Below are 14,348 nucleotides of genomic sequence, written 5' to 3' on the forward strand. Positions count from 1 at the left end.
ATGAAGGCCCGTTCAAGTGCTTTTATTATGTAACAATTACAATACTTTTTGGTGGGCAACCAATGAGATCTAAACAAATTGTTTAATTATTAAATAAATACAGGAGGCAATGATCTTGTTGGCCTGGTGATAAGAGGGTAGGTATGATAATCATACTCTCAGCAGAATTCAATCCTCCCCGGATGTATGAGCCCACATATGAATTTTCTATGTGCTTGCCTGATATACGTAGTTTGTGGGTTATTATGCAAGTTCGATAGGTTTACTCAGTACACATCCAAAGAATCATGATGACACGATTTACGGTATGGGCTCATGAGTTTATCTAGCACACAAGAAGGATAGTAAATTAGTGATAATGAATTACCATGTCATAACAAAAAAGAATAAACATAAAACTTTGACTAGAAGATTCTCTGGATACAAGAAGGTTGAATGTATCAATTATTGAGTGATCATATATCAAATGATGAACTTCCAAGTAATCATACCAATAGTTCAATGATTAGTTGTTGTCTAAATTATATTATGAAGAGCATCTAATTAATTTGTAGTGCAAGAAGACTAGCTAGCTAACTTATACACATCATGATCTCATAATAATAATATATAGCATTAGTTAGACAGCAAACCATTTTATTTTTTGTTAGCTTAATTGTATATTATGTAATCATACACTATCTTTGTCATTAGATTGCAACAATGTTGGTTAGTAGAGAGTTTGATACATGTGAGTTCGAGTATTACGGGAGTTCGTATATGAAATTTCTATGTGTTTGCCTGAATCTTGTGATTTACATATGTCTAATCTATCCGATTGTCAACTGAACCACCTCTCGTTGGTTTTATGGTTTGGATGTTATGACACAGGCTCATGGATTTATTAGGTAGTACTGAAAGTTCCATTATTAAGAAAAACTACAATAATGTATTAGAGTTATGCAGGGTATTTGTACATTTTATAAAACCGTTCGAGCAGATTGAACCTGAATGTACAACTAAATATAGACTGTCAGACTCATTCCAACATATTTACTACATTGGATTTGTTTCAATGTTGTTGTCACATGTGTAAAGAAATTAATAGTTTGGAAAAACAAATTAAATGTATAAAAAATGAAGAAAAAAAAAACAAACTATGATGAACACCTATAAATTGGTTCAAAGTATCCCTTTAGACTACAAAGCACACATACACACAAAAGATCGAGACAGAGAGAGAGTTAGAGAAGAGAGATGGGTTCTGAAAATACTGATCTTCCAGTCATAGATTTGTCCAAGGAAGCTGCATTACAACCAGGCAGTCCAGAGTGGGATTTGGTGAAAGTTAAAGTGAGAGATGCACTCAAGGAGTTTGGCTGCTTCAAGGCTTTGTACAACAAAGTTCCATTAGAGCTTCAAAGCTCCTTCTTTGGTGGTGCAGTTGAAGAGCTTTTTAACCTTCCTAGTGAAATAAAGCAGAGAAATGTCTCTAAAACTATGTTACATGGTTATAGGGAGTCCAACCCTATGGTGCCATTGCTTGAGAGCTTGGGCTTTGATGATCTTGAGGTTTTTCAAGAGGTTGAAAACTCCATTAACAAGTTATGGCCTCGAGGGAAACCTACTATCAGGTTTGTTTTATTATTATTATTACGAAAAATGATAAGGATCCCACAGTTTTTTATCATAGCTATCACAAATGCTGAGATGGAAGCGCACATAATCCACGTAAAATCGTGAACTCCACATGATCCATATGAAATCGTGTGCGTCCATCTTAACATTTGGGATAGCTGAGACAAAAAAAATATTGAGATCCATAAAACTGTTTAAGTGTCCTCGAATATTCCTATCCCGACTCAATTACTTACTAATATATGTGGATCTTCTTGTTCTTTTGGCAGTAAACTTTTGCATTGTATGGGAAAACAACTAGTTGAGATAGATCAAGCTGTTAGAAGGATGGTTTTTGAAAGCATGGGTGTTGAGAAATACTTGGAAGAACACATGAACTCAACCAGCTACATTCTTAGGGTCATGAAATATAAACCAACTTATAGCACTGAACCACAGCCTGGAATCATATGGCACACTGATAAACACATGCTAACCATCTTGTATCAGAATGAGGTTGATAGTTTAGAGGTACAGACCAAAGATGGAGATTCTATTAGCGTCAAGCTATCGCCAGACTCGTTCGTCGTCCTTATTGGAGATCCTCTCTATGTAAGTTGTTGCTATTAATTACAATTTATGTGTGTGTGTATACAGACAAATACTTAGGTGCGGACTTCTGTAACTTATAAATGAGGCTCAAATATTTCACTTTTAGAATAGCTCAAAAAGTGGAGTCTGTATCTTTATAAGTTACGAACGTTCGTACCAAGTGGCCGCCCTATTTGTTATTTAACTTTCAGAACAACTCAAAAAGTGGAATCCGTAACTTATAACATAATCCTCTGTTCTAGGCATGGACAAATGGTCATCTACATAATCCACTTCATCGGGTAATGTTGAAAGGAAATGAGACAAGGTACTCTACGTCGACGTTTTCGATCCCGAAAGCAGGTTTCACGGTGAGAGCTCCGGTGGAATTGGTCGACAAAGAACACCCTTTGCTCTTTAAACCATTTGATCACTATGAATACATTGAAAGTTACAGTCAGTTAAAACTAGGGAGGCTTCATGGTAGCACCCTCAAAATTTACTGTGGCATCTAATTAAGTGGTTATGGAGTAATAAATGGCAATTGATATGAAAATTGTCTAATGTGTCTATTAATCTGTTAATTGATGAGCTTGTTTTCCAAAATAAAATCCAATTCTGAACCCACAATCCATTTATTAATGGGTTGGTCCAATTTTTTTTACTGTAATGTTTGTATTTGTTGATGGTCTTGTAACCAATGTTTTCCTCGGCAATATGTGAGGAATATTATATTTTAGATGGCTTGTAAGTAGGTAATACATGACATATGCATGTTCTCAAAATTGAATATTCAATGAGTTATCATAATTGTTGGGGCGAAATACGGATTGTCGATGTATGTATGCCCAACATAAGGTATTGTGTGTTTTGTTTCAAGAAATGATCCCGCCTTCCCAACTTGAACCCATAACTCTCTCGGAGGTGGGAAAGTGAGTATACCCAATTGATTTTTGTTGGGGTGAAATACACAGGTAGCCCATGATCTTCTTGGAGCTAGGTGATATTTGAGAACTAGAGTATCCAATCAACTTTTGTTGAGGCAAATACACATGTATTTTGTGATTTATTTCAGGAAAATATCCACCCCACATTATTGAAGCTTTTGTGGATCTACATGAAATTAATAATAATTATCACATAATTAGAGGTCATGGATTCAAATGAGAGAGTGGAGATGATTTTTCTAAAATAAAACACATTGTATTTCCGCCTCAAAAAGATCTAAATATGATATTAATAATATTATTCAAGACAAATGTAAGACTCACATGGGATGGTCTAAGTACCATCCCACCAGCTTTGTTGACACTCGAAGTGGACAATATTAAAATATTCAAGAAAAAAAACTTAAAATGAATATTAGAAAATACCTGAGCTAATAGTTAGAACAGTAAAGATAATATTAGGATTCCAATCCCCTCTCAGTTAAAAAAAAAAATGAATATGAGTAGAAAAAAACTGGGCTGTTGAGAGCGTGCCACGTGCGAGCGAACAAGAGAATAATGGCCATGGCGCCATCAAAGCATCCAAAAACGTCGATTTCCCGGGCCGTCTCCGCTTCCACTCCTACATACCTGTTGATGTGGGTAAGATTTTTAGAGCGAGAGCATTACATCAAACACTTAAATTGCAGTCTCCGTCGTTCTCCGGATCGACAGAAGCATTAGAATGTAAGTCTCCGATTCGGTCTCCGTTGCTATTATACATGTTATGGTCGATTCTCAACTTTGTTTATTTCATGGTATTTTGTACTTGAGTGGTGTGGGTTTTGTGGAAAGTATATTGACATTAGGGTTTTCAGGGAGTCTGGGTTGAAGCCAATGGATGCAGAGCAGCTCAGAGAGAATGCTCACAAGATGGTTGATTTTATTGCTGATTACTACAAGAATATTGAGAGTTTGCCCGTTCTCAGCCAAGTTGAGGTCACAAACAATCTCTGATGGTCACCTCTTTCTTTCTTTTTTTTTAAAAAATTATTTATGTCTGATTGTTTGCTTGTTGAGAATTTTGTATTGTATAAGTAGTAATCTCGAAAAGAAAATTGACTAGAAATGGATATTTCAATTGTTTACAGTCTGCTTTTTATGCTACAGTAGCATGATGGCATCACTTTTGATAATTGATAATTATCAATGTGTATGAAGTCTTGTGGAGTAGTATTTTGACATGTGCCATCAGTTTCAAGTTACAAACTCTTAAATTGTGGAGGTTCATTTGGTTTGGTTTCTCTGTGTAGCCCGGGTACCTCCGTAACCTCATACCAGATTCTGCCCCAAATAATCCCGAGTTGCTGCAAGATGTCCTTGATGGTATAGTTGGTCAATCTTATTTTTAAATATTTTCCTCGCTTCAGAATTTAAGAATATATAATAGGTTACTCGTCATTTGCATATTATTATGTCAGCCCTTACTTGCTCTTTTTGTTGCTTCTACTGATGTTCACTTGATAGAGCTTTTTGTTGTGTGATTGCAGACATCCAGGCTAAAATAATACCGGGAGTGACCAATTGGCAAAGCCCAAATTATTTTGCATATTATCCTTCTAATAGCAGTATTGCTGGATTTTTAGGAGAAATGCTTAGTGGTGGTCTTAACATCGTAGGTTTTAGTTGGGTGACTTCTCCTGCGGCAACAGAGCTTGAAATGATTGTTCTGGATTGGCTTGCTAAATTGCTGAAGCTGCCAGAGGAATTTCTTTCTGGTGGTAAGTATTTAGATTGTTGCGTTGTTATTGTTTGAATTCTATTGGGGATTAAAGCTTTATCACAAAGTGGGGGGGGGGGGGGGGAAAACTGATTCTCAACTACTTGCTTCCCTATTTATTTTTAGCTCGAACTATTTTATAAGCTGAAAAAATGAAAAAGCATAAAAGAATCCAAAAAGGATTTCCTAGATCAGCCAATGTGATTCCCCGGCTGCTGCAAGCTGCCAATGCATGCAGCTGACAGCTGGACATCGATTTCATGGCAGTTGGCTGGAAAACAAGATATGATTGTGTAAGAGAAGAAGTAGAAGAGGTTTATGGAGGTGCTAAAAGTGGTCAAAATTTGCAACCTTCTCTGATATTTTCCTTTGGTTTGTGACAAAAGAGTATTTTTGTAGTTGAATTGAATACAGGAATATGAAATCTCTTTGCAGGACAAGGTGGTGGAGTGATACAGGGCACAGCAAGTGAAGCTGTTCTAGTTGTATTATTGGCTGCTCGTGATAAGGTTTTGAATAGGGTTGGAAAAACAGCCCTTGAAAAGCTTGTTGTGTATACATCTGATCAAACACATTCCGCTCTTCAAAAAGCCTGTCAGGTATGTTTCATAGGTGGAAGCTGGTATCTCACTTTTTTTTTTATCTCCTTTGCCTCTCCCCAGACTGTATTTCATTATCCTAAGATAATGGTTTTGCATATTTGCATGACTGGAAATATATGCATGTTAGAATCTTTAACACTTAAATAAATCGCTCCTAATGATTTTTAATCCAAGTATATGTGCACTGCTATTTTCTTTTTCTTGACTTGATAGACTGATACGTCCTTCAATGGCCATATTTTCATTTATTACGATGATGCTTTGCGTTCATTGTTCAATGGTAAATGCATTGTCTTCAGTGGTAATTTTATTGCAATTCAAATGAAATTTTATGGCTACCATTAAACAGAGTGATAGATATTGAGATAATGTAGGACAAACAGTAAGTTTTGTTTCTGACATTGGTCCAAAGCTGGTCACCTTGACTTTGATCTTGGTGTAGTTAATTCTAACCAGTCTATTTAGTCTTGGGACTTTCTGTAGTGCATCAATCACATGCAGCTAATTCTAACCAGTCTATTTAGCGTTTCTTGCTTTATGCTATAATTGCTACATTTCCATGAATGCCTTTATTTTGAAATTTGGGTTTGGTGCAGGGGGAGAAGGGCTCTTGATCAATATGTCGTACTTAGTTTTCATGTTGAAGTTCAGATGCTAATATGCTATTAATTTCAATTTTAATGGCAGATAGGGGGAATCCATCCCGAAAATTGCAGGGTGCTAAAAACAGACGCTTCTACTGACTATGCACTTTCTCCAGAATTACTCAGTGAAACAATTTCGCATGACATTGCTGTGGGATTAATCCCTTTCTTTCTGTGTGCTACAGTAAGAATCAAGAAACTCTTTATTTTACTATGTTTTGTCGTAACTTTTTGAACTTCTCCTGTTGATGATTCACTTCTAAATAAAGTAGAAATGTTATTTATTGCCATCAAATTTCCAACTTGTATTGAGCATTGAATATCTCAGTGCATTAAAGACACCAAATGGAGTTTCTGGATGTAATTTTGGAAAATATTCATATGAAGTTTATTCTAAGCCCATTATTTCCATTTGTCTCTTGTAGAACAACAAACTTTGCCTCTGAATGTATTGTTAGTTTACTATCAATTAGAGGCATTCACAACTTATTTTACTTTTTCTGAATCTTTTTAGCTATAATTTTACCTTTACAACATGATAATTTAACTAGATTTAGTAAACTAAAGAGCCTTGAATTTATTCTTGCAGGTTGGCACCACTTCATCATCAACTGTTGATCCTTTGAGAAAATTGGGAAAGATTGCTAAGGTGAGGTTACCTAATTATTCAAAGAATCTTTTATCGCCTGAAAACAAAACTGCATCATTAGTTTCCTTTCTGATTGTGATAGTGGTGTCTTCTTTATCATCGCTTGCATCAAAAATACATATAGAGAGGGAACATAGGAGGGAGAACAAAGGGGGATTTTTTTTTTTTTGAAGAATCATAGTTGAGGCTGAATGTGCCGTAATGCTCTTCTGTACAGATTGCAAATTAAACAGCTAGCTTGCTAGTTGCTACCTCCAGAAAACTAATATATGCCATGTATTTACAAGATGAATCTGATGGGTTTACCATGTCTCAATGCCTATCACTGAAGCGCTATATCAAGTAGTTACTAATTTGGAAGCTAATGTTCTCAAAAATTTCTGGAGGACAGTTCAAGCTTAACCGACTTAAAATATTGCAAGTGCAACTCCTTATACTCTTGCTGAGAATGTGTCATATTCTCTGTTTCTTTATTAATGTATTATGAAGAGTTGCACGCTCTACTGATGCTCTTATATGTGGCCTCTTAACAGACTAATGGAATGTGGTTTCATGTGGATGCTGCATATGCTGGAAGTGCTTGTGTATGTCCAGAATATCGTCACTACATTGATGGTGTCGAAGAAGCTGACTCTTTTAATATGAATGCACATAAATGGTTCCTAACAAATTTCGATTGCTCAGCCCTTTGGGTAAAGGTACGCTATCATATACTTGTCTGCTTGTTACCAACAAAATTCTAGTACATTCTTTATTATCCTTATGCGTGGATTTGAATACCTTCTTAAGTAGTTCCATGTTTGTTCCTATTTTATAGTGTTTTTTTTGTGCTGTTTGATTTTAAGTTCCTCTGTGGTTTGGATCAACCATATTAACAAGGTTAACAAAATAGAATAAATGAATACAATTACATCTGATATTGCTTGCTTGTGAACGATCATTTTATTCTAGCTTTGTGGTGTGAATATATATCTATGTTGTGAAAATTAATAGGAGTTCTTCGAAGGTACTCTTTCTAGCTTGGTATTGGTTTAGCTAGGGGAAACTTGTAGGGAACTGGCGATGGAGTTGTCTAATGACCATACATCTTTTTTATGACTATATTATGTGAAAATATTGCATAATGGAATACCTCCATGTACCACGCCATTTTGAATGTGAACAATAACTATAAAGGGCTCAGGTGGATGATTAAAATAATGTCATGAAAATTTCTTGAATTGCTTTCTTTTTTTCTCTAGAAATGCTACATATCCCTAACAAATACGTCCATAACATGTAATTAGACAACGTAATAACGAAAGTCAATGTAATTATACAGTGTAAAAACGAAATTCAATGTAATTAGATAACGTAATACTGTTATGGATGGTTATGGAAGAAATTATTAGGGATACATAGTATTGTCCTTTTTTCTCTGATTGACTCAATTTATTGTGAAAAGCTTAGTCGCTTTTCATATCATAGTGTGTAGGTATACCAATATGGTATATTACGAAATTTGGGAGCAGTGTAGCTGGATTTGAACTTTCTGGCTGGTTAAAATTGTTAATCTCGTAAATGCATTTTATAATCCTTTGAGGTAAAGCATGATCATTTTCAGGTTTTTTTTTTTTTTTTAAATTTTTTTTTCAGCAGTTAAGCTCCTTTTACACTTACAAATATTGACTACTTTTATGATCACAGGACAGAAATGCTTTGATAAGGTCCCTATCCACGAACCCAGAGTTTCTCAAAAACAAAGTAAGCTCCCATGAACATGGTCTCTATGTATTATTTGTCTGTGTTTCTGAAGGTAGTGTTGATGAAAGAAAAGCAACCTTTTCTATTATCATGACTATGTGGTGATACACCTGCCAAATATAATGAGTTGCTGTTTCAACAGTGGCAACTTTCATACAATCCCAGACTTCCCATGCCTTAAAGGTAAAGGTAAAAACGGTAAACAACACCCGTACACAAGGCTCCCACAATGGATGAGATCGGGGATAGTCAAGATGTACGCAGACCTTACCTCCACATAATATGTGGAGAGACTGTTTTCAAGAATTGAACATGTGACCTCTAGGTTGAATCCCTGCAAGTTTGCAACTGTACAACTAGGCCACAAGTTCACAAGCCTTCAAATATATGATAATTTGATTTTTCTCCATCTAAATTGTTAGTGTATTTTTGTCAGGATCAATTGAACTATGGTCTGATCTGTCCAATTTAATCAGTTGGCATAGGCATTAATTTGCCACTTAGAGGTTGCTTGTAGGAATTTAGAATCTTAAATCCTTAATGTCGCCACCTATCTGCTTAGGGGGTATCTTACTAAGTGAAAGAAAGACAAGGAAGGCATCTGATGTAAAGAACAGAAATTTTTGCCCTTCCTTATTAATTCCTAGTTTTTTTCCTCTAATTCATTCTATTCCACTCTTCTTGCCTAAATAGTTTTAATCTCAACCATATGCAAGTCAGTTTAGAAATGTCATGGTATTCAGAGCACCTATTGATATTTGAACCCAGGTTGAACTGAACTGTTAGTCCAATGATCTTACAAGCTGGAATAATTTACAGAACATGTTAAATTAGTGGCTTCAATGATCTTAATAAATGACAAGCAGAACATGTTGCTGACATTAGATTTCATATATAGTTACCATGATTTGTTTTAAATGTCTGTGAGCACTGAGTGGTTCTGCTTTTGTACATTTTGCTTACATTACAGCATACTGTTTTTGTTTTTCAGGCATCTGAAGCGAATTTGGTTGTGGATTATAAAGATTGGCAAATTCCACTTGGACGTCGGTTTAGGTCTGTGAACACATAGCATTAAAATATGCTAATACTTCATGCTTGAGACTATTTTTTAGATATATTCTGAGAAAAATACATGCATTTTATCTTTGATGCACTATCTCCTCAAGTAGATCTCTTCTTTTTTTGAATTTGAAGTGCACAAATGCAAATACAGATTCTTCAAATGGGAAAATTTTCTCTTGCTGATTTAGAAGTCATTGGGATATCAATGGAGATTAAGCATGCTTTGCTCTAAAAGGATTTTTTTTTTGTTTCAACTGCTTATATCTATTGTGACTAAGCTGGCCTGGAAGCCTTAGCACATACAAAATATATAGGGGCTCTCGGCACAAATTTTTTTTGGCCAGTTCTCTTTTCCTTCTTTCTTGCCCTAGTGGGGCAGGATTGGAAAAAGGTGCAATCTAACTTACTGATTCATTGTTGGTTCCCAGGTCATTGAAACTCTGGATGGTGCTACGGCTGTATGGTTCGGAGAATCTACAGTGCTACATAAGAAATCATATCAAGTTGGCTGCACATTTTGAAGGGCTTGTCAAACAGGACCAAAGATTTGAGGTATCAAACTATCAATGCCGTTATTTGATAGACAATTGTCTCTTCGGCCTGCCAAAATTTAAATCATAGCTTAGCTCATGTTCTTTGAGGGAGGTGGAGATAATGGAGTAATGGACAACTTCCTTTGTAAAGTATTCTAGATTACCTTTCTATTAATGTTTATTCTTTCTTAAAACAATGTATTGGCAAAAGCTCTGTTTACAGGGATTTATGTTTACAATTGTTTATCAAAATGTGAGACACTGTCAAGAGTTCCCTTAGTATAATAAGATGGATGGAACAGGGCCTCTCCAAGGTTCTCAAACATTCAAACTGCTGTCTAGGGCAGGGTTTTTGGTTCAGATGCGTAAATAGAGCATGAAAAACTTGAAAGAAAAAAAAAATCAGGTGGCCTGCTCCCAAGTCAATAATAGTCAGTGCTGCTTTCCACTATATTAACAATTAAAACGATTTTCTTGTTTCTTTTTCTTTCTTCCATTCGATTTTATGCAATCAATATCATATAGATTTTGCTACAACACTCCTTTGATGACAGGTTGTTACCCCTCGGATATTTTCGTTGGTTTGTTTTCGCCTTCTGCATCCCAACAAAGATGAAGACAATGCCAACCAACTGAACCGCAAACTGTTACATGATGTAAATTCAACTGGGAAAATCTTCATATCTCACACAGTAAGCTCATATTAGTCTCATAAATTTCCCTTAGAGGTGTTGTTGCCGATATCTTTTCTTTTTCACTGGGGAGAATCAAAATAAACAAAGTTTGATTTATGCCTGATAGTTGCCAAGGCGTGAGTTGAGTTTCTTGTCACTCCCATTTCTTGCAGGTTCTGTCCAGTGAATATATTTTACGCTTTGCAGTAGGAGCCCCACTGACTGAAGAAAGGCATGTAAATGCAGCATGGAAAGTTTTGCAAGATGAGGCCTCTGCCTTGCTCAAAAATCTCTAGGTGTCAATTCTTGTGGTGGTAGCTCTGCTGTTACATTCACTTCGAGAAATAAACTGGTAACACCTCTCTCTTTTTTAGCGTGATCTGTTTCATTTCCTAAACATTATCTGAATAATTGTCAAGACTCAATAGTGAAGAATCATTTTATCACTTGGGACAGTCAGTTTTATTGAATATTATTATCTATAACAATTTCCAAAATTTAAAACATGTAATATTTATTGTGGAGATGTGCATCAAATCATCTTCCTAGCCTCCTAGGAGATCTCGAGAACTGTAATTTGTGCATTGAAAACTTAAACAAACACATGAACAAAATTAATTAGAAAAATGGAAGTTAAAGAACACATTATCATTTGTGAAATTTGTAAGTATATGAAAAGGTATCATTCAAAATCCACGGAAATAGAAAAATCAAAGAGATCAGTGGAAACTGGGCATATCTAGCTGGACTGTCGACCTTCTATAGCCACAAAAAGACTTGGCTAATGGCAATCAAGGTGAATATGATTTTCTGCTGAAGAAGCTTTGCTTAAGAGCAAGTCAATGATTGCTCTATATCTTTTTTCTGTTACAAAAGATTTCATTCCAAGTAGCACTCTGCAGCAACTAGTAATCGCACTATGTAGTAAAATATTTTAAGTCAACAAAACTAATCTTAAGAGTGTGTTTGGATTGAGGGATTTGGGGTGAAGGGAAGGGAAGGGAAGGGAAGGGAAAGGGAAGGAAGAGAAGGGAAGAGAATGGAAGGGAAAATAAATTTCCTTCTCTCATGTTTGGATAGATAAAAAAAAAGAAAGGAAAGAAAAGTAGTTTAATTTACTAGTTTCTCCCTATTTTTTATGTTTAAGTGTTATGTCCAAGGGTAAAATAGGTTTTAAACTTATAAGTAACTTATTTAGTAATCTCTTCCCTCCAAACGACTCCATTTTGGGAGGAAAGAATTTTGACAAAAATTTAATGAAATCTTCCTCCCAAATCCCCTCAAATCCCTCCTCTCAATTTTTTTATAAACTATCCAAACAAGGGAATTGGAAGGAAACTCCCTTTCCCTTCCCTCCCCTCCCCTCCCCTCCCCTCCAAATCCCTCAATCCAAACACACTCTAAATGTAAGGAGAGAGAAAATTTTAAACCCTATCATAATTGGAAAATCTTGTTTGTAACTTTTTCTCGGTTTTAAGTTTACACTCATCAGTCATGATTTTAGCCATTTGTTAGTCATGGTATTATAATTAGTGTAAGATCAATATGAAATTGTAATATGCACTCTTTCATGCTATTGATTTCATGAAGGAATGGCTCCCGAGGGTATTTTGTGAGGTTTCAAAAGAATATTTATTGTTATTTAAATGTGTTCAGATTAGTTATTTTGCTACTCAACCCACTTAGCTACTTTGCTATTCAACCCAAGTTAACATCATTTATACATATTCTAACACTCCTCACGTTTGGGCTGGACAATTAGATGACCCAACACGTGCACAACAAATAAGGCCTAGCACTAAGGCTACTCTCACGCAAAGGCCGGGCAACAACAAATACACAAAGGCCCACACTTGGGGCAACACCAAATAGGGGGCTTAAATTGAGGAAGCTAAGGTTTGAACCGAAAACCTCCCGCTCAAATACCATTTTAAGATTAATTACTTTGCCATTCAACCCAATAAGTTATGGTTTGGGTTGAGGCATTTCACATCATTTATACATATTCTAACAAAATGGAACTACAAGAATGCTATTTTGGTGTTTCTACTCTTATATAATATCTAGACATTCAAATTAGTACGCTTCATGAAATACTTTTAGCTCGAGTTAGAATTCTGACTATTAACTCCTCTATTTGCTTCAATTATCTGGTGGATGATTTCCAAATTCAAACCTTATGTCCCTTATTTTGGTGTCTCCATTAACTCCTCTGCTATTGATTAAATGATGTTGGTTGAAGAAATAAATCCTTATTTATATTTGAAGGTCCACTTTGTAGGTAGACAGGTCATCGCCATTAGTTGATCATTACAAAAGCTGTTTTCGGTTAGAGAAATCAGAAATGGGTTAATGGTATTTTCCTCATGACCCAAAAGGTTATGAAAATGCATTGATAGTTTTTGCCCATTCACAGGTGCTGTAGATTTTTCTCACAAATGGTACCCTACTTGTTCTCATCCCTATCCATGGCACAATAAAACTCTGTTTAAGTACTTGGGTTTTACTGTGTTTATTTTTACTCTTGTTGCTATCTAAATAATGGTGTAAAAATAAGATTAAGTAGATACAGATAAACAATGCCAGAATCAATCTTTATAAAATATCTGATGTTTCACCCATTTTACTTTTACCCAAAATTGAGGTCATTTAACTTTCCTTGACAAAATTGGTTTGTTTCATGTTTCTATGTGAATAAATAAAACAAAATTTAGTTGGTTAGAGAGAAGCCTTACCGCAACCAATTTAAAGTTTCAAACCCTCTTGAACCCTCAGCAGAATCAACCTAGGAAGCAGGGACACTTCTACAAGGGCGAAGTGTCCGTGTTGGACACCGACACGCCTCGGACACGTGTCCAGGCCGGGTCCTATTTTTTTCATTTTTTTTAAAGTGGACATGCGGTTGGGACACGGTTTGAAGAGAAAAAAGTACAGAATATTATGGTGGTTAGTGACAGAATTCAATACAGCAAACACATCAAAACAACCCTGGTAGCTTTGAAGTGTAAACTTGATATTAATAATGTCCATTGGTCAAGTAGGAGGTCCACTACTTCTGACTTCTGAGTTCTGAGGTTGTACTATATATTTAAGTAATTTAACATATATACAGAACATATAATATATATGTATATATATATATTTATGTATGCGCGTCCGTGTCTTGAAAATTTTGAAATTTTCGTGTCGGAGTGTCAGTGTTTGTGCTTCCTTGGAATCAATAAATGTTACATGAGTTCTGAGGAGGGATTGACTGCATATGGAATGTAGGGCCTGATTCTTACTCTTCTGGTTTTGTAAATTGGAAAGATGATATGAACAAATAAAGCACATTCGAATACTGTGAATCTCCCCACAAAGACAAAAGCTTGGAAATTTGGAATGGTAGTGTGCTAGGCATGCTTGATGATGAAGTATGACAAAAACTCATACTAAGTGCCAACTCTATGAATAGAGCATCTTTCTTTCTTTTTTTTCATTTACTTTTCTGATATGTCTTAGAAGGGGTGAGTGAGAATTAGATTCTGATTTTTTTTCATGAAGAA

The 14,348-nt window shown here is 35.6% G+C and overlaps 2 protein-coding genes across 4 annotated transcripts; both read left to right on the forward strand.

Moving 5' to 3' along the window:
* The first annotated feature begins 1,236 nt into the window (after window positions 1–1,236).
* LOC119991409 (probable 2-oxoglutarate-dependent dioxygenase AOP1) lies at window positions 1,237–2,702 on the forward strand. Its single transcript, XM_038837767.1, has 3 exons — window positions 1,237–1,613; window positions 1,887–2,208; window positions 2,451–2,702. Exons 1-3 carry the CDS (start codon window positions 1,237–1,239, stop codon window positions 2,700–2,702), a joined length of 951 nt encoding a protein of 316 aa, XP_038693695.1.
* Window positions 2,703–3,651: 949 nt separating this feature from the next.
* On the forward strand, window positions 3,652–13,408 carry LOC119990777 (tyrosine decarboxylase 2). 3 transcript variants are annotated; one of them, XR_005466086.1, is made up of 14 exons: window positions 3,652–3,860; window positions 3,992–4,112; window positions 4,427–4,499; window positions 4,664–4,894; window positions 5,329–5,492; window positions 6,183–6,323; window positions 6,729–6,788; window positions 7,322–7,486; window positions 8,475–8,531; window positions 9,523–9,587; window positions 10,025–10,148; window positions 10,684–10,821; window positions 10,977–11,155; window positions 13,085–13,408. XR_005466086.1 is itself a non-coding variant. In XM_038836871.1 (13 exons), coding segments are annotated over exons 1-13 (1,464 nt in total). In that variant the 5' UTR covers window positions 3,653–3,858; the 3' UTR covers window positions 11,100–11,314. The 3 variants fall into 3 exon arrangements, 1 of the variants encoding a protein (XP_038692799.1); XR_005466085.1 differs by lacking the exon at window positions 13,085–13,408 and adding an exon at window positions 12,566–12,894; XM_038836871.1 differs by lacking the exon at window positions 13,085–13,408 and having other exon boundaries at window positions 3,653–3,860; window positions 10,977–11,314.
* The last annotated feature ends 940 nt before the right edge of the window (window positions 13,409–14,348 follow it).

This window comes from Tripterygium wilfordii, chromosome 22, assembly GCF_013401445.1.
Source record: "Tripterygium wilfordii isolate XIE 37 chromosome 22, ASM1340144v1, whole genome shotgun sequence".
Taxonomy (NCBI): Eukaryota; Viridiplantae; Streptophyta; class Magnoliopsida; order Celastrales; family Celastraceae; genus Tripterygium; species Tripterygium wilfordii.